The sequence below is a fragment of the Panthera uncia genome, assembly GCF_023721935.1.
Source record: "Panthera uncia isolate 11264 chromosome B3 unlocalized genomic scaffold, Puncia_PCG_1.0 HiC_scaffold_2, whole genome shotgun sequence".
Lineage (NCBI taxonomy): Eukaryota > Metazoa > Chordata > Mammalia > Carnivora > Felidae > Panthera > Panthera uncia.
The window spans coordinates 6,475,877-6,494,460 of NW_026057583.1; the positions used below are offsets into that span (position 1 = coordinate 6,475,877).

Genomic DNA, 18,584 nt, shown 5'->3' on the forward strand with positions numbered 1-18,584 from the left:
AAACAGCCAGTTATTTTCCCAACACGCTGTTAGTTAGGGAACCAGCACAGAGTCACAGAGACCGAGGAAGCCGGCAGGACGGGCGAGTCCGCCCCGGGCCCCCCACGCCCCGAGCAGAGCCCCCCACCCCGCCCCGCGACCTCTCCGTCCCGAGGGTGCGCGGCCGCCCGGGAGGGGCGCTCCCAGGGGCTCCCGGCGCCGTTCAGCGCACGTCCCAGGCCTGCGGCGGATCTCGCGTAACTGGAACCCACGGTCACACGGCAAACAGGGCGCCGGGCTCAGAGAGGGGAATTCGCGACGACCACGCTTCCTCCTGTCGGGGCCGCAGCGCCCGGCCCGGCCGCGCGCCCAGCCGCCTGGACCCCGCTCCCGCCCCCGCCGCCAGCGCCCGCCCCGCTCCCGGGACTTCCGGGTCTCGGGGCGCTCTGCGCACGCGCGGGCGCCATATTGGCAGCGGCCACTCGGAGTTGGTAGTGGCGGCGGCGGCGGGTTGTGTCCCGCGAGGAGAGTGTCCTTGTAGGTCTCCACTCTTCCGCGTGTCCCTCTGGTGAGCCTTTGCCCCTGGGTGAGCCTTTGTCCGCGGAAGCCTGGCCGCTCTCCCTGCGGGCAGGGACCACGAGCGACGCGGCGGAGCGCTCTCGGCCTGCAGCCGGCACCGAGGCGCCCTGGTGCCATGACTCTGCACCCGCCTCCTCGGCGACCGGCCGGCCGCCGTGGGGCTCGGCTGCGGGGGGGCGCGCGTCCGGGCAGGGGCCCTGCTGGGGCCCATACTTGGATCTCACGCGCACGTCGGGGCCGGGGTCCGGGCTGGGGTCGTAGTCGCGCAGGCGGGATGGAGGTGTCGCTTGGGAGGGTCAGTACTCGAAAGTTGTCGCGCCTGGAGGCTGTGTTCGGGGCCGTCCTTACCTTTCACCTGCCTGTTGTTAACAGCCTCGTAACTGGTTACCTTTTCTTCAGTCTCTCTTCAGCCGCCGTGATATTTCTAAATGCCAGTCAGCTCCTGTGCCTCTTAAGCCCACAGTCTTTCAGTTGAGCCCCATTGCTTGGGAGATAAAATTCACAGTTTTTACTTGGGCCCGTGGACCCTTCAGGACTTGATCCCAGCATGTTTTGCCAGTCTCGATTCCCGATGCTCCGGGATTTAGGAAAATGGACTTTGCAATCTCAAGTTTGGCATTTCCATTAACTCGTGCCGAGCCCCAATTTTGACTTTTGCAGGAATAATAATGGGGAATCTAAGATTACCACCCCCACCTGCTCTAAGTTGGGGCTCTGAATCACTCTGGAGAAAGCGTCAGCCTCTTACCTTGGCATTCAAGGCTCTGCATCTGTATACTTAGCTTTCTAGCTTCTTCAGATTCTTTTAACTTGAGCAGTTTGTCTCTTGCCCATGGAGCTGTCCTGCCTCGGTGCCCTTAGAGCAGGCTTTCTCCTCTGCCTGGACTGCTCTTCCCTTCTCCTACTTTTTCTCTTAGGCCTAATGGTTCTTAGCCTTATTTCTGCCTCTCCCATGTCTCTCTAACTTGGGTTCATTTTTTTTGTATTTGTTCCTCAAAGTATACTTTCTTGATTTTTTTCTCCCCATCCTGCTTCCTACTGTGCTCTTAGCACCTGTTTCCTCATTGCCTTGTAATTGTCTGTGTCTGCCCCCCTCACCTGAATACCAGACTGTAAACTCTTCAGGAAAGGGATTGGTCTCACCCTTTTTGGTATTCCAAAATTTGGTATGCATCTAGCATAGTGCCTGGTACACTGAAAATGTTAGATGATGGAAGGGAGTGAACAAAACAGATTTTTTTTTTTTTAAGTTACAAAATGCTCTTTAAATTGTAAACTTCATTTTTAATAATGATCTTATTTTCTTTTTACAGGAATTTTACAAAGTTCAGAAAACATGGTGAGTTGATACACATGCCAGCAAGTTGTTGCCTCATAAATCCTAGTGCTTGTACCCGTAGACGCGCATGAGAAAATTGGAATGGAAGGAAAAAGAGCTGGAGTGGTGTCTTCTTCCTTATCGCTTTCTTCCCGTACCCTGAGCCCTGCCTGCCAGCATCTGTTTCATAAGATGGTTTGTGGGCTTGCAGGGATCGGCTTACTTTCGGCGTTAGGAGTCAACTGTATGTTTTTCCTTTGCAGTCTCGAAGATATGACTCCCGGACCACTATATTTTCTCCGGAAGGTAAAAATGGGAATTGTTTAATCTATTTCAAATAAAAAATGTCTTTAAAGAGTTTGACCTGAAAGGAGAAAAAAAATCTACAGACTTTTTTTTTTTTTTTTTTTTATTTAAGTGCTTTCTACAGCCCACGTGGGGCTCGAACCCACCACCCTGAGATCAGGAGTTGCATGCTTTTCCGACTGAGCCAGCCAGGGGCCCCTACAAACTTCTTTTTAATCCTTGCTAAGTTGTTTGTCCTTTTTGTGCTTTGGACTGATTATGGCCACCAGGTTGGCTTCGTGCCTCACAGAGGGGTCACAGTGGGCCTCTCGTTTGCAGCCTGCCAGGGTTGTTGCTGATTCTCTGGGACCAGTGGTGCTTCGCTACTCACTGCCTGTGTCTTGTAGGTCGCTTGTACCAAGTTGAGTATGCCATGGAGGCTATTGGACATGCAGGCACCTGCTTGGGGATTTTAGCCAACGATGGTGTTTTGCTTGCTGCAGAGAGACGCAACATCCACAAGCTTCTGGATGAAGTTTTTTTCTCTGAAAAAATTTACAAACTAAATGAGTAAGTGAGATCTTCGGGAAGGGAATGTAAAATGTGTCCCTTTCTCACTTAAGTGACATTGCACATATTTTGGGAGGCATTCCATGTGACATAGTAAAATTGAACAGTTGTTTTTATCTCTGAGAATTTTTGTTTTTAATTTACCTTGTTTAAAACCTCCTTGAGGCCCAGGACGATGTGTTATTCTTTTTAAATGCAGAACCAAGCCCTTAGTGGAGAAACCACATTGTGTAGTGATAAGAGCACAGGCTTGGTAGTCACACAAATTTGGGTTAATTAGTTAATTTATTCTTCTCTTCTCTTCTCTTCTCTTCTCTTCTCTCTCTTCTTTCGTTTGTTTATTTTTTGAGAAAAAGAGAGAGAGACAGAGCGTGAGTGGGGAAGGGGCAGTGAGAGGAGAGGGAGGCACAGAATCCGAAGCAGGTTCCAGGCTCTGAGCTGTCAACACAGAGCCTGACATGGGGCTTGAACCCATGAACAGTGATATCATGTCCTGAGACGAAGTTGGGCATTTAACTGACTGAGCCACCCATGCGCCCGAAATTTTCGTTAAACTCTGTGTGACCCTACACTGATGTTTAACTTCTCTAGGTCTCAGCCCACTAGAGTGGTTATGGCCGTTGAGTGAATAAAATAAATCTAAGTAAACTAGCAGAGTGTCTGGCTTATAGCAGACCCTCAAAGCGTTGTTCAGAGTGACTGCTCAGGAGTTTTGTTGAGTTATATGGACTGTTACCAAACAGCAGCCCTCCTGGAGGTCTGGGAACAGTTTAGCCAAGCCCTGTACATTAGTGAGATTCCGGTACACTTGGGTGTGCGGGGCTTTGCAGCTGGCAGAGAGCAGACCTTCCCTTCGGTGATGGGCCAGATGATCGCTGGTGCAAGGCCTTTCTGATACGCTCATCGAAGGAGTGTTCTCCCTCCGCGGAGTCACTGTCTGCAGGTTTGCCGGGTATGACCGAGGGTGTGGAGGCTGTAGGAGAGTCAGGGCAGACCTCAGGGAATGGGGACAGAGAAAGGAAGTGCACTCTCAGGGTGAGCATAGTCCTGGGTCTCCTAGGCAGGCTTATAAAATACCCTTCCCGCCGGTCCCCTCTCCTTCACCTCCATCAAGCCAGGCCTAGAGGAAAGCACACTGCTACCCGAGGGCGTGAAGTAGCCTGTCTTCCTGTTGGCCAAACCTTTGTTGTCTTTGTGGATGAGTCTTCTTGAGATTTACTTCAGCTTCTTAGTGTTACTCTTGCCCTGTTCACGGAGCAGTGATGGTAACTACGTCTGTAGAAAAATTTAAGGGCGTATTTATTTTTTATGTTGAATGACATCAGTTGAAAGTCTATAAAGATGAAACGTAAGTGGCTTTTGTTGGAAAGTGTAGTGGCTGTGGAGCCAGCATGGTGAATTTCTAACAGAACTTCACTTCTCAGTACTTGTGAATACCCCTCCCAGACATTTCCCTGCTCACTCATCAATGTCTTTCTTTTCCTCAAGGGACATGGCTTGCAGTGTGGCAGGCATAACTTCTGATGCTAATGTTCTGACTAATGAACTGAGGCTCATTGCACAGAGGTATGGTCATAAATAGCGTAACTGATGGTACGTAAATTAGTCTTGATGTTTGCAAGGAGAACTCTTATTTGCAAAGGTGGAAGACGTTAAAAAATCTATTAACTGAAAATTACAAAAAAAAAATTTTAATGTTTCTTTATTTTTGAGAGAGAGAGACAGCACGAGTCGGGGAGGGGCAGAGAGAGAGGGAGACACAGAATCTGAGGCAGGTTCCAGGCTCTGTCAGCGCAGAATCTGATGTGGGACTCAAACCCGTGAACTGCGAGATCATGACCTGAGCCGAAGTCGGATGCTTGACTGACTGAGCCACCCTGGCGCCCCAAAAATTACAAAATTTTTAAAGCAAGGGTGTAAAATGTTACTTACCATGCTCTCCTCCCTGCTTCAAATTACATGGACTCTTAGTGTCCTTGTGGCACAGATTTCTTTTCAGAGGGTATTTTGCTTAGAGTGTGTTTTAGGGAAGGTTGTTAATATGCCAATTTCTTTATTCTAGGTATTTGTTACAGTATCAGGAGCCAATTCCTTGTGAGCAGTTGGTCACGGCACTTTGTGATATCAAACAAGCTTACACACAGTTTGGAGGTACTGGACTTTTTGGAAGTCGTGTTCCAGGAAGTTAAACCATTTTATGAGTAATGACCTTTCTGAGGTAGTAAAAAGAAATTGAAATAAGAAGACACTTTTCATACATCCCTGCTTCATGAACTAATTGGCTTCCACTATGTAGATTGTTATATGTTTTGTTAATAGACCACTGAAAGGCCGTGATGCCATTTTCAAACCTGGAAACAAATTGCTTTTTACATAATAATGAAATTCAGCATCGCTCCTCTGTTCTTTATTCCCTTTCTTGGCTGTGTCCAAATCCCGGAAACGAAAGTGGAAGTTTGGACAGAGCTTATCACCAGCGTTCAGAAAACAAAGCAGTTTATGAACGCTTAACTTCCCAGAGCAGGGCCAGTGCCACTCGCTGGGCTCAGGTAGCAGCAGTGCTGATCTAGATGCTGTTTGTTGTGCTGTTAAAGGAAAACGTCCCTTCGGCGTGTCCCTGCTTTACATCGGCTGGGATAAGCACTACGGTTTTCAGCTCTACCAGAGTGACCCCAGCGGGAATTACGGAGGATGGAAAGCCACATGCATTGGAAATAATAGTGCTGTGAGTATTTTTGTGTTGCTGTAAAATCTAGCAAAAGATCTAATAACCACCACAATTTTGAAGTAGCAGTGAACATAATCTATTTGAAAATAGTTGCCACAACCTTATGTGACATGCAGATACCTTCACTTTCTATTGGTAATGAAGTCGCAGGTAGTGCTACTACTGGGACTTACTGTCTACGTTTATAATGGAAGGAAATGCTAATTTTTTTCTTAAGTTTATTGTTCTGAGAGAGAGGGGGCACGCACGGGGGAGGCGCGGATAAGGAGGGAGGGAGGGAGAATCCCAAGCAGGCTCTGTGCTGTCAGCAAGCAGCCCGATGCGGGGCTCGATCTCAAACTGTGAGACCAAGACCTGAGCCGAAATCAAGAATCAGACGCTTAACCAGCTGAGCCACCCAGGTGCCTGGAAATGCTAATTTTCAGTTAGAAGTCGTGAAAATAAGGTGTAATTTTTTCCACGTCCTAGTTCTCAGATCCTTTGAATTCTATCACAAGTCCCTTGGAGGTCCTGGGAGTCCTGGCTAAAGATGCCATTCATACAGCACCAACAGCCCTGTTCACCTGTTCCGGGTCTGCCCTCCTGCCATTGAAATTGTGTGTGTTGCTTATAACGCCCGTAATAATTCAGCCATTATTATTCTGACTAGCCATTATTAGCCAATAATTAGCCATTATTACTCCTAAAAAATGTGAGAATTTAAAGAAAATTCTTTGTTGATTCTCCATTATGTTTTATAGGCAGCTGTGTCAATGTTAAAACAAGACTACAAAGAAGGAGAAATGACTTTGAAGTCAGCACTTGCTTTAGCTATCAAAGTCCTAAATAAGACCATGGATGTGAGTAAACTCTCTGCTGAAAAAGGTAATCGATGTCCACTCCTCTGATTGGTTCGCTTGTGTGAGAGAAGCAGTTGAGCAGCTCCTGTGTTAGGCCACCTTGTCAGAGTTCTTTGAAACCTCAACCTTACGAATTGGGTGGCCTTATACCTGTGTCCTAAGGGAGGACACTAGGGCTTAGTGGGGTTAAGTGACTTGACCAAGGTCAAGACCACTGGGAAGTTGTGGGGCCGTAATCCCACAGTACATCCTGAGCCTGAATGTTCTCAGTGTTCATAGCTAGAGATCTGAGTTGTGCTACTTTTAGTTGATAATTGTCTTACCAGCTTCTTGACGGTGATACCTGTGTGTGCGTACATATGATGAAGAACATGCATGTGATTAGGTATTTATACATATGTATCTTATGCTTTTTTTTTTTTTTTTTTTTAAATGTATCTTATGCTTTATCCAAGGGATGACTTTTGCAGGAGCTGTGGTATCCTCTGCTCTTTTGAATCTCCTGATCTCTCATGTGATGCCATATTTGCAATTTTAAATACTTTATGTAGCTTAAATCATATAATCACAGAAGACAATATTTCTAAGTAATGTTTTTCAAAAACTATGGTGAATTAATGTATTGATTCTGTTTAGGATAATTTAGCTCCTCTTGTTCCTTAGAAAATGCAGTTTACTTGCAGGCTGCCCCCTTTTTGTCTAGTTCTACCAATTTCAAGGAGGTCGTACTCCATTTCCTCTGCTCTCAAAATTCCTTCTTGGGTATCAGTTTACTTTTCTCATCTGTGGTCATGGAAACTGCTTTTCATGCCTTTGTTTTAAAAAGAGGTTTCAAAAGTCCATGAAAAATGAGTATAATCACTGGTTAGAGATTCTCTGCACCTTCAGAGGTTCCAACAGGGAGGCTGTGGTTCCATCTGGTCGTCACAGCTAATAGGCCAGAGGGGGGACACTTAAGTGAAAGGGTTGATAGGAACTTCGCAAGATGGGAGGTATTTTATTGCTGTCAGAGTACCCGTGAATCGTACACAGCACACGGCATGGAGAGTGGGGGCCTCGGCTCCAGGGAAGAGCTGGGACTGTTGAGTTTGTTTGCCGAGTGTGCCCGCCTGTAACACAAGTGCGTGTGCTCACTTCCAGTGGAAATCGCCACCCTAACAAGAGAGAATGGGAAGACGGTCATCAGAGTCCTCAAACAGAAAGAGGTGGAGCAGTTGATCAAAAACCATGAAGAAGAAGAAGCTAAAGCTGAGCGCGAGAAGAAGGAAAAAGAACAGAAAGAAAAGGAAAAATAGAAGGAAGGACCATGGGTTTTGTAACTCACCTGGGGCCATTTCAGTGTCCGTGCTGTCCTTTTCACCCTGCGAAAGCTCTGACTTGTTTCGGCTTGTGTGGTGGGAGACCAGGATGGCACCGGCTCGCGTGGGTCCTTGCTGTCTCTGTCCACTCAGATCTTGTATTGACGATCACTCGTCACGGACGCCCCAGTCCCTCCACCCTTGTTTTGGGGAATAAAACTTGGAAAGAATGGAAATGGTGAAGGAAGATATTCTCCGTAGCCGTGATCCCTGAAGGTCCGGGGATCACGAGTGAAATGTACTCTGGCGGCCTTTGCAGTCCCTTCTAGTGAGATGTCACAACTGACGGCGTGTAAACTTCATGCAAAGAGAAAGGCGGGATTGTGCACTCAGGATTTCCTTAGTTGTCCCCCTGCTATTTGGAGACCCTGTAGCCCAACTTGAGCAAAGTCGAGCCATCCCTCTCTTGGCCTCCAATAGAGCAAGATCCGGTGACGCAAGAGTCATCTTCTTCCCCTTGGTGTTGCCAGCCTGTGCTGTTGGTGGGTAATCATCCTGGGCGTAAAATCGTGTGGGCGCACGTGCACACACATACACACGTGCGTGCGCATAGTTAACAAAGTATGAAAGGCATAATTAAAGGAAACCCTGTGTCCCTACTAAGCAGCCTCAGAAACAGTCCCCGTGAAGCCCCTGTGTGTGCCTTTCAGATCTCACCCCTGTACCCGAGATACATTATGTTCAGTTTATCCTTCCTCTCATCTGTGGGGTTTGTGTTCTGGCTTTTTGCCCCTCCACTCCAGGTGGGCTTAGCAGGTCTGTCAGTCAGAGCTGTCCTTTCACAGAGGGGCGCACACTTCTCTGGCTGGCTGGACGGCCTGTCTCCTCTCCAGGACTGTTCTGAGGAAGCACGTGAGGCCAGGCCAAGCCAGAGTTGATGTTGGGCACACAAGGAGGGAACGCTGAGGACCCTGTGATGGGCAGGCTGCCCAAAGCCACGTGGAAGGTTTGTGCAAGGGAAATTAGGGCCACAGAGAAAAGTGAAACCAAAGAGAATAGTTTAGATTTGACAGAAGGGATTCTCATTGCCGAGTTTTGCTGTCGTTTATGATAAAGTTCTTTGACGGAAGTACTGTGGGGCAGTGCTATGTAAAACGTCCTTGTGGGGACCATGTCAGCATCACCTGGGAATTGACTAGAAGTGCAAATTCTGGCATCCCATCCCAGAACGACTGAGTAAAAATCTCGGAGTAGAGCCCAGCAGTCAGTGTTAACAAACTGTGTGTTCTGCGCATACTAAAGTTTGAGAATCCCTGGGAGAGCTTTTATGCCTCCTGTGCCCAGGCTGTACTCCGTATCCATGGAACCAACCTCTGGGGTGGGACCCTGACAGTAGCAGTTTTTTAAATACCACCCTCCACTCCACTCCCACCAGGGGCTTCTGCCAGGGATGAGAACCAGCGCACCCGGCCACAGCTAACCCATCTCGCCTGTTGTCAGGCAATCAGACGTGGAATCTCAGCCGAATCCCTACCACTGCTCTCAGGGAATAGCCATTTCGGGTGCTTTGTGCACACTAACCTCGTGTTCATGCTAAGGTGTTTTTTCAACCCACCTTTGACAGTGTTTTTTTTTTTTTTTTTTTAATGTTTATTTTTGAGAGAGAGAATGTGAGTGGAGGAGGGGCAGAGAGAGGGAGACCGAGGATCCAAAGCAGGCTCTGTGCTGTCAGCAGAGAGCCTGATGCGGGGCTTGAACCCATGAACCGTGAGACCATGACCTGAGCCGAAACCAAGAGTCAACGCCTAACCGACTGAGCCCCCCAGGTGCCTCGACGTAGTGCTTTTTAAATCTAAATTTCCTTTTGTTTTTGTTTTTAGAGATCATGTGCAACTGGGGGAGGGGCAGAGAGAGGGACAGAGAATCCCAAGCAGGCTCCATGCTGTCGGCGCTGAGCCCGTTGGGCTCCATCCCGTGAAACGTGAGAACATGAACTGAAACCGAGTCGATGCCTGAACAAATGAACCCCCCCCCCCCCACCAGGCTCCCCTAGGTTTCCTTTTACTCTAATTTATACAGTGGGATGCTGTTACTCATAGTAGCTTTGTTCTAGAAGTTCATTATGAACACTGAATCAGCAAGTGCTGAACCGTGGCTCCTGGGGAGATCCCACGGAAGGTGCCTGTGAGTCTCTGGCCGCAACACTTGCGTCAACCAATCAATACGTAACTTTGTTTTATGTCTGTCTTTTAAGACCTCTTAATACATGTTGGTAATTCATTAATCTTGAACTCAGGGCCAACAGCTGCAACACTTAAGTGAAGCTTGTCTAGTGCATTTCCTCTGTAAGGCTTAGCAGCCTTCCTGCACTTAACACTAGCCAGCGCTTCAGCACTATGCTTAGGGGCATTTCAGCACAATCACTGACAGCACAAAGATGGGAAAACTGTGGCTCAAAATAGAGCTAAAGAAAAACACTGGTTTACAGTGCCAGAGCTGAGGCGCGGAGGCAGTGTCCCCTCTTTTGATCTCAGCTGGGAACATGCACGTCAGACAATTCAGATCATTGCACGTCTGCGGTGACGTGGGTTTGGGGTCACAAGCAAATTTGCAAATGCAGAATCTAATGAGGATCCGCTGTGTGATGTAAATCGACCCTTTCAGTCCCGCTGTGCACAGACGCAGGTAGATGGTTTGCCCAGCAGGGACCCTGTGGCCACAGTCCCACACTGACAGTTTCAGCAGCCTTGTGACTGGTCTGCTTCCGTTTCCTTCCTGTCCTTCAGTTCCCGGGATGGCAGCCACTGTGATACCGCTTTGCTCGAGATGCCGCGGTGGCCGCCCTTCCTGCTCAGGTGTCCTGTGTCCGGCCCCACTGCTGCCCTCTCCTCCACCAGTGCGCCCTCCTCACACTGTGTGCGTCTGGGTGAGCCTGGCTGTTCCCTGAGAGACCAAGCCTCGTCTGCCCCAGGGCCTCTGTTCTTGCCAGTCCCTCTGCCTTGAGGACACCCTTCCCTGGGAACGTCCGCATAGCCTGCTCCCTCCTGTCCGAACGTCCTCTTCTTGGGTCTTGGGCTATGTCAGGAGCAGCCACTCCCCCACGCGCTCCTCCCTCACCCTCCTGGGTGTTCCCCACGCCCTCGTCACCGTCTGGAGCGACTGCTTACCGTCCGTCTGCGCCGCTGGAATACAAGCTTCCGGAGCAGGGGCTTTGGCAGCTGCGTTCCGGTACCTGGAAGGGAAATGCGCACGTAACTGTTAGGCTTCAAATAAGGATTGACGGACGAGTGGTGGCCCTTGGTTCGCTGGAGTGAAATCCTAAAATGCACTCCTTTTCCATCCAGGTCAGTAGAAGTGGTGGGTTTTCTATACTCTGACCGCCCCGCCAACACTTCCTATAGTTGTGGCCCCTGCAGAGGCTGTAGGGGACGAGAGCCCACCCTGTTTACCACCACGTCTGGAGCAAGTCTTCAGAACTTTATCCTAATGACGGAAAGACCTTAACGGATGCACCCTTTTGTTGAAGTAATTTCATGCTGGGGGAAAAGTAAAAGATGGGGGCAGGGCGGGGGCTGCCCTAACTGGTTTTTTCCTGCACCAAGGCTGACTAGCCTAGAATCTCTCCCACCCTCTTCTCTCCCTCCGCTCTGTGGCGTATTTTTAGCTCTGGTTTCCAGGGCCTTGCCTGGTGCATCCCGAATGTAGCTTAGCAACCATCGGGAGAACATGGGCTCTTTCTCACAGGCACGACCAATGCAGGAGAGTCTTGATAGGAATAAGTAGAAAACCAAAGAGCTAAAGGTTTAAAATCTTGATTTCATTTGGGTGAGTTACAAATCGTGTTTTTAAAAATAAATCATGTGGGGGGGGGGGAATGTGTTCCTGTGTATAATTTGGCTTCCGTGTTTTTCTTAATCAGAAAATAAGAAAGACTCAAATTTCTACAGTTTGGCACTTTGAAAGCTCCATGAAAGTGTTTGTCTTAGCAGTGCAAAAATATTCCACATTCTGAAAAAATCACAAAGTAGTTTCATTTGTATTCCTATTTACCATGTTCCTGGTAATTTTAGGTGATGGCAATTTGTGGCTGAGTAAGACACGTCCTCAGTTATTAATGTGCCGTTTGCAGGACAGGCAGGGCTGTAATCAAGCGCTTGCTAATGTGGACACGTGCTCGACCCCTGGTGGCTGTGAACTGCGGCGAGGGCGTGAAGGCCTGGCAGGGGACAGCTTCCCATGTTTATGGAAAGCCTGTAGCTGAGCAGAGCTAGAGCAGAGCTGGTCGGGGGAAGACGATCAATGACCAGAGATGAGGTTGGACAAACGTACACCAAAGAGACCAGAGAGCTTCGCAGATCCTGTGAGAGATTTGAGTGAATCAGGGACCCAGGTTACGCTCTAACTCGAGTCCGGGAGCTGGATTAAGTGGCAAGAGACAAGGAGGGAGACCAGCTGGGAGGCTTCAGAAATGGGGGGAAGGATGAGGGTCTAGGTGGTAAAGGGGACAGAGGAGGAGGAGTGCCCCGGGAATGAAGGATGAGAGAGGAGGAGGAGAGCGTGATCCAGGCCTCCGACTCCCGAAAGTAGTTACGCCCTGAGCTAAAAAGGCATCGAGAACACGGTGACCTGTCCCTAACCTTGCTTCCATTTTTGTTGTTGCTTCGGCCTGAGACGGAGGAGGCTGGTAGAAAAGAACCCTAAACAGCGAGTGAACCCATATCAGCTTTGCCCCCTTTCTCTTCCAGAAAATTTTTTTTTCTTCTTCCGAGCTCTGCCCATCTCCTTGTCCCGTTTCCTGTCCCGGCACTTAACTTAGAAGCTCATCCGCGTTACAGCACCTTCTCATTTTAGTGTTTACGGTTTTATTTTTAATGCTGATAACCGAAGGGTTTTTTGTGTTTAGGTAGGCAAAGCTCTTAATCGTGTATATTTCTTGCTAGTATGATACACATAAAGATATTGTCCACCCCAAAAACACTAATTTAAAGGAATACATGCACCCCAATGTTTACAGTATCACTATCGACAGTAGCCAAATTATGGAAGCAGCCCAAATGTCCATCGACTGAGGAATGGATAAAGAAGATACGGTGTACACGTACAATGAAATAGTCCTCGGTGATGAAAAAGAATGAAACCGTGCCATTTACAACAGCATGGATGGGGCGAAGTGAAATAAATCTGTCAGAGAAAGACAAATACCATATGATCTCACTTGTATGGGGGAATTTAAGAAACAAAACAAATGAGCAAAAAAGAGAAACCAAGAAACAGACTCTTCACTACAGAGAACACAATGATGGCACCAGAGGGAGGTGGGGGACAGGTGAGATAGGTGAAGGAGATTTAGAATATGCTTACCTTGGGGCGCCCGGGTGGCTCAGTTGGTTGAGCCACTGACTTTGGCTCGGGTCATGATCTCGTGGTCTGTGAGTTCGAGCCCTGCGTCAGGGTCTGTGCTGACAGCTCAGAGCCTGGAGCCTACTTCAGATTCTATGTCTCCCCCTCTCTCTTCCCCTCCCCTGCTCACACTCTGTGTCTCTCTGTCTCTCAATAATAAATAAACGTTAAAAAAAAAAAAAAAAGTATACTTACCTTGATACACTGAGTAATTGAATCTCTATATTGCATACCTGGAACATAAAACACTATTTTAACTACACTGGAATTAAAATTCTTAAAAAAGTTTAAGTATGTACACGTTCCTCTAGTAAATTTGTGGTCTTACCACCTTTATCATAATTTGAAAAATATAATTGGTATCTTTTTAAAAGTCAGTATTTAGGGGCACCTGGGTCTGGGTGGCTCAGTTGGTTAAGCATCTGACTCTTGATTTGAGCTCGGGTCACGGTCTTGTGGTTTCTGGGATGGAGTCCCGCGTCGGGCTCTGCGCTGACAGTGTGGAACCTGCTCGGGATTCTCTGCCCCTCCTCCCTGGCTTGTGCTCTCTCTCTCAGAACAAATACATAATTAAATAAGTCATTATTTAAATTATGCAACTTTAATTCTCTTGTTCAGACTAATTTTCTTGAGTTAACTCAATTAGATGAATACTTACCTTTCTTTCACACATTTATAGGGACGCTAATAAATAACAGTCACCTCAGCTTTATTGAGAGGTAGTTATTATATCCCATGCAACTCGCCCATCTGAAGTGCTCACTGCAGTGGGTTTCGTTATCTTACAGAGCCGTGCGGCCAGCACCGGTCAGTTTCAGAACACTTTTGCGAACCCAAACAAGCCCCACGCCGCTTTGTGGTCACCCCAGTCCTCCAGCCCCAGGCAGCCGCTGGTCTGCTCTCTGTGTGTGCACATCGGCCTGTTCGGGACGTTTCATGTGATGCAGCTCTAGAAGCCGGTCTGCGGGCTTCTGGCGTCTTCCACGTGCTGTAGTGCTGCCAGGCTCACCGATGCTGCGGCAAATGTTGGAAATCCACAGCTTACTAGATAAGGGAAATAATAGCGGGAGTCTGTGTTTGTTATTGCCGAATAAATGTCCCTCGTGTGATTACACCGCATCTTGTTCATTCATCGGGTGGCGGACGTTGGGGTTGCCTCCGATTGAGGGCTGCTGTGAACACTCATGTACAAGTTTTGTGGGGACTTATGCTTTCCTTTTTCTTGAGTATGTACCCAAGTGGAATTGCTGGGTCATATCTTGGTTTACTTTTAATCCATCTTTGTACCAGACATTCACATTAGTGATTCACATTTTAAAAGGAGTCTGCCTTCCCCTATTTTCACCTATAACAGCCCCATATAAATGGAAGCTGGACTGACTCTTGAGTGAATGTATATGAATTTGTTAGTTACTGTTGAAGTAGGTCTCACAGTTGGAGAGGACTTTTGATTCCTTTCATGTTGGCAGGAAGAATTTCTTCTCTAAGTTCCTTTATACCTAACACTAGGAAAGGCCAAGTCTTTGATTCTGTACCGAGAGCCTTATGTAATAGCATTCTCTGAAAAATTCTGAATCATACAGAATGAGAGAATCCAGGGTAAATTGTCTTCTGAGTCCTGAGCAATCTAATGACTTACTTTTCTGATTATAATATGCTCGCTTTGGAAAATGCACAACAGATTAAATAGAAATCGCCCGTATGATCTTCCTTAGGGTTAGCCACTGTTAACTCTCTCACTGGTCCAGTTTAGATGCTGACTTTAGATGGTGGACTGTGGCAAATTACCGGCCATCTATTTAAAAATAGTCTCCAAAAAAAAAAAAAAATAGTCTCCAAAAAAACAGTCTCAAAGAAGAAATTAAAATATGTTTTTTTTCCTTCTCACTGGTCTTCGAAAGTATTTTGAAGTCTTAGAAAACCCTTTCTGGTCTACGGACATACCATCCTGAACGCGCCCGATCTCGTCTTACCTCGGAAAACCCTTTCTGTATACCACAGCAGAAAGTATCGTTTGTGAAGTAAACAGTATGTGTCAGTTACCTTATATTTGCTAATTCTCATAATAACCTTATGAAACATTTATTATAATTACAGCACTCAGTTATTGAGGGCCCACAACATGCTTGGTGATTTAGGAGCAGTCTTTCTATTGTACAGCTGAGAAAACCAAAGCTCGGAAAAGGACAGTGACTTGTGCCCCCACACAGCTCCAGTGCCCCCAGGCTGTCCCTGCCATCCTGGCCTGGGCTTCCGTGGTGCCTCTCACATCTGTCCCCCTTCACTGCTAGAGTGACCTTCATGTGACAGAGCACAGAGCGCATGCCATGACCCTTTCACTGGTTTCCCATCAGAGAACGTCACAAATTTACAGGGATACAAATGAAGCTTAAGCTTTGGAGCCCCTCACTTGTGTGCCCCTTCCAAGGCCCCAGGGAAGGACCCTAACAATGTGTTCTCATGCTGACCTGCTTATGAAGTTTGCCGAAGTGAGATCTTTGGAGTGCAATTGATGAGTGCCACTGTCTATTTCCAGACTTCTCCTCCTTTTTGCAGTCTTTGCAGTGGTCAAGGCCATAAAGGAATCTATTTATTCTCACTTTTGCTAATCATCCCACTGTAGAAATGGCTCCAGGGCATTTCCTTCCAACCTCTACGCCAGCCTACTCAGCATCACGACGGGAAGATGTCGCCACATGAACAGCCTCTTCTGTGATGTCCGTCATTGGAAGTGTCTGGACAGGGGGAGGGAAACAAGGCTGGATGGCCGGCGTCAGAATCTAGTGCACGGCAAAGTCTTCCGGTGTTCAGATGTGCAGAACTATAGGCTGAGGATTCAGTTCTCAATGCAAAACAGAAGAAAAATTACAATATAGGTGTGTCAGTTCATCAAACCCAGTAGCTTTCCAGGCACTGCAATATTTGCCAACTTTTTAAAGATGTGTAGTTTATTGAGTCTTTTAAAATTCTAATTAAATATCCAATTTCATGCCCAAGTTTATATTTCTACTATTGTATTCTTTTGCTTTAAGAGGACTCCCACCCAAATAATATGATAATTTTCAGTATGAACCTGGGTCACCACTGCTCTCCGTTGTCCCAAGAAGGAAACCCATTCTCTTCATTCTGACCTCTCCTCACTCCCCCATCTTGATGATTCACCTCTGTCCTGCCCTCACACCAAGTTCTCTTCTACCTTAGGGCCTCGCCCAAGCTGCCCCTTCATCTGGAATGCCCCCCCGCCCGACACGCACCGGACATGACTGATGTTTTCTCTGTCTCCTAGCTCAGGCCATCTCCCCACGACCCTCACCCCAACCGCATCACTTTCTATTTATTCCCTCAAGAATTCTTAGCAAATTCCGAAATTATTTTGTTTATTTTCTGCCTTCCTCCCCTCAGCAGTAAGTTCCCTGAAAGCAGGGACGTATCTGTCTTGTTTACTACATCATCCCCAAAACTGGGCATGTGGTTGATTCCCAAATATCTGTTGAAAAAATAGCTAGGAAGTGACAGGGCGAGAATCCAGACTCATGTTTATTTGATATCAAAGATCAAAGGCTGTGCATTTCCCAATACGTCACCATTTTTCTGTGTTTCCTGTCTGTTATCCCAGAGCACTGGGGAGTGACTGAGAAGATCATATGTAACCAAGGATCCAAATTTCCTTTGGCATGCAGGTGGCTTCAAGTATTCTTTAGTTTTCAAAAAATTGAAAACACCTAAATTTAATCAGGCATGTTCTAGAAGGACAAGGAAAGATTGCATCTCAGGTGAGACAGCTGTGGAACTGGAAGTTACCAAATGATAACCGATTGTTGGAGACTTGGATCAGGTGGCTTAGAATTAGGTTAAAGATAATCAATTCTCTGGGACAATCATGTCATACATTACTCTAACCTTCAGAGGGAGCTTTTTGAATTGCCAAAAGATGCTCATCTGCTCTTGCTTCTCCTCCATATACAAAAACTTGACATCAGTTGGCTTTGTCTGGGAAATGAAGCTGGATGGGAAAGTCCACCCTTGCTAAATAAATATGGGTGCATAATTAGAGCAGATCCCCAAACATATTCTAGAAACTGCTCCATTTTGGGTTCCTTTTATCCTCATTTCCCTAAAAGCCTGATATGGCAGTTTGCAAATTACAAATGAAAGTGAAATCTATTTAATTTTGAATTTTTTTGTGTGCTTTTGAGTTTCAGAATGTCCTAATATCCCTTGATTGGAGTGGGAATAATCTGGAACAATTAAATTGGCAAGCATTAAACTAAATTCTAAGATGGCAGTTCTCCTGGTTGGTGTTGTAGCCACAAATTTCTGGAGCATTTGTGGTCTATACCTGCAGTATAATTTGTCCCGTGAACTTATTTTTGATATATGTAGCAGTGTCTATAAAGATCTCTCAGTTCCTGAATAGAAAGTGAGTGGCATACAGGTTGTATGTTTGGTAAGAATAGTTAAATTCTACCTTTTGCACAGAATTGAACATTTACAATTGTATCTTGCAGACATTAAAATAGGGGCATAGGGGCACCTGGGTGGCTCAGTCCAGTTGAGCGTCCGACTCTTGATTTCGGCTCAGGTCATGATCTCGCAGTTCGTGGGTTTGAGCCCCGTGTCAGACTCTGCGCTGACAGTATGAAGCCTGCTTGGGATTCTCTCTCTCTCTCTCTCTCTCTCTCTCTCTCTCCCTTTACCTCTGCCCCTCCCCCACTTGCTCTCTCTCTCAAAAATAAATAAACATTAAAAAAAATAAAGACAGGGGCGCCTGGGTGGCTTGGTCGGTTAAGCGTCCGACTTCGGCTCAGGTCATGATCTCACGGTCCGTGAGTTCGAGCCCCACGTCGGGCTCTGTGCTGACAGCTCAGAGCCTGGAGCCTGTTTCAGATTCTTTGTCTCCCTCTCTCTCTGCTCATCCCCTGTTCATGGTCTGTCTCTCTCTGTCTCAAAAATAAATAAATGTTAAAAAAAATTTTTTTTAAATAAAAAAAAAATAAATACACTGTCCTAAAAAATAAAAATAAAGTAGGGCATAAATTTATTTATTTTATAAATTTATTTATATATAAATTTTATATATTTATAAATTTATTTATTTTATTTTATAAATTTATACTAATATGCCACCTATGAAGAAGAGGTCACTTAATGCAATAAATATTTATATATAATGGGTTGTGCTTATTTAGTATACAAATGTTGAGCTTAGGTATATTTAAGTAATTGCAAATCTGCTGAAGAAATTTATCTACAGAAATCCATATTTGTATTTTTTCACTGTAGAAATTTTTATTTTTTAGCAGCTTTATTGACATAGCATTGACATATAATAATAGTATCTATGGCACCCAACTTGATGTTTAATAAATGTATACATTGTGAAATGATCACCACGGTGAAGCTAAGTAACCTATCTAGAACCTCTACGTGGTTACCATTGTGTGTGTTGAGAGGATTTAATTAAGATATATCCTTTTGTATTTATGTTTTTAAATTTTTTAAATGTTTATTTCTGAAAGAGAGAGACAGAGACAGAGTACAAGCAAGGAAGGGCAGAGAGAGAGAGGGAGACACAGAATCCCAAGCAT

The 18,584-nt window shown here is 46.3% G+C and overlaps 1 protein-coding gene and 1 long non-coding RNA gene across 2 annotated transcripts; one reads left to right on the top strand and one right to left on the bottom strand.

Moving 5' to 3' along the window:
* Positions 1 to 447: 447 nt before the first annotated feature.
* Positions 448 to 7,832, top strand: PSMA4 (proteasome 20S subunit alpha 4). The gene is made up of 9 exons (XM_049614422.1): positions 448 to 547; positions 1,872 to 1,897; positions 2,140 to 2,182; positions 2,569 to 2,731; positions 4,220 to 4,297; positions 4,794 to 4,882; positions 5,326 to 5,456; positions 6,200 to 6,323; positions 7,439 to 7,832. Exons 2-9 carry the CDS (start codon positions 1,895 to 1,897, stop codon positions 7,591 to 7,593), a joined length of 786 nt encoding a protein of 261 aa, XP_049470379.1. The 5' UTR covers positions 448 to 547; positions 1,872 to 1,894; the 3' UTR covers positions 7,594 to 7,832.
* LOC125910861 (uncharacterized) lies at positions 3,925 to 13,230 on the bottom strand. Its single transcript, XR_007454195.1, has 3 exons — positions 13,192 to 13,230; positions 10,764 to 10,828; positions 3,925 to 4,006 (listed from the first exon to the last, which is right to left on the bottom strand). It is a non-coding gene; the product is annotated as an uncharacterized LOC125910861 (long non-coding RNA).
* Positions 13,231 to 18,584: the final 5,354 nt, after the last annotated feature.

Coding starts and splice junctions, on each gene's coding strand:
- PSMA4 (XM_049614422.1), top strand. Junction 2,183..2,568: donor CACTATATTTTCTCCGGAAG/GTAAAAATGGGA, acceptor TGTGTCTTGTAG/GTCGCTTGTACCAAGTTGAG. Junction 4,298..4,793: donor CTGAGGCTCATTGCACAGAG/GTATGGTCATAA, acceptor TCTTTATTCTAG/GTATTTGTTACAGTATCAGG.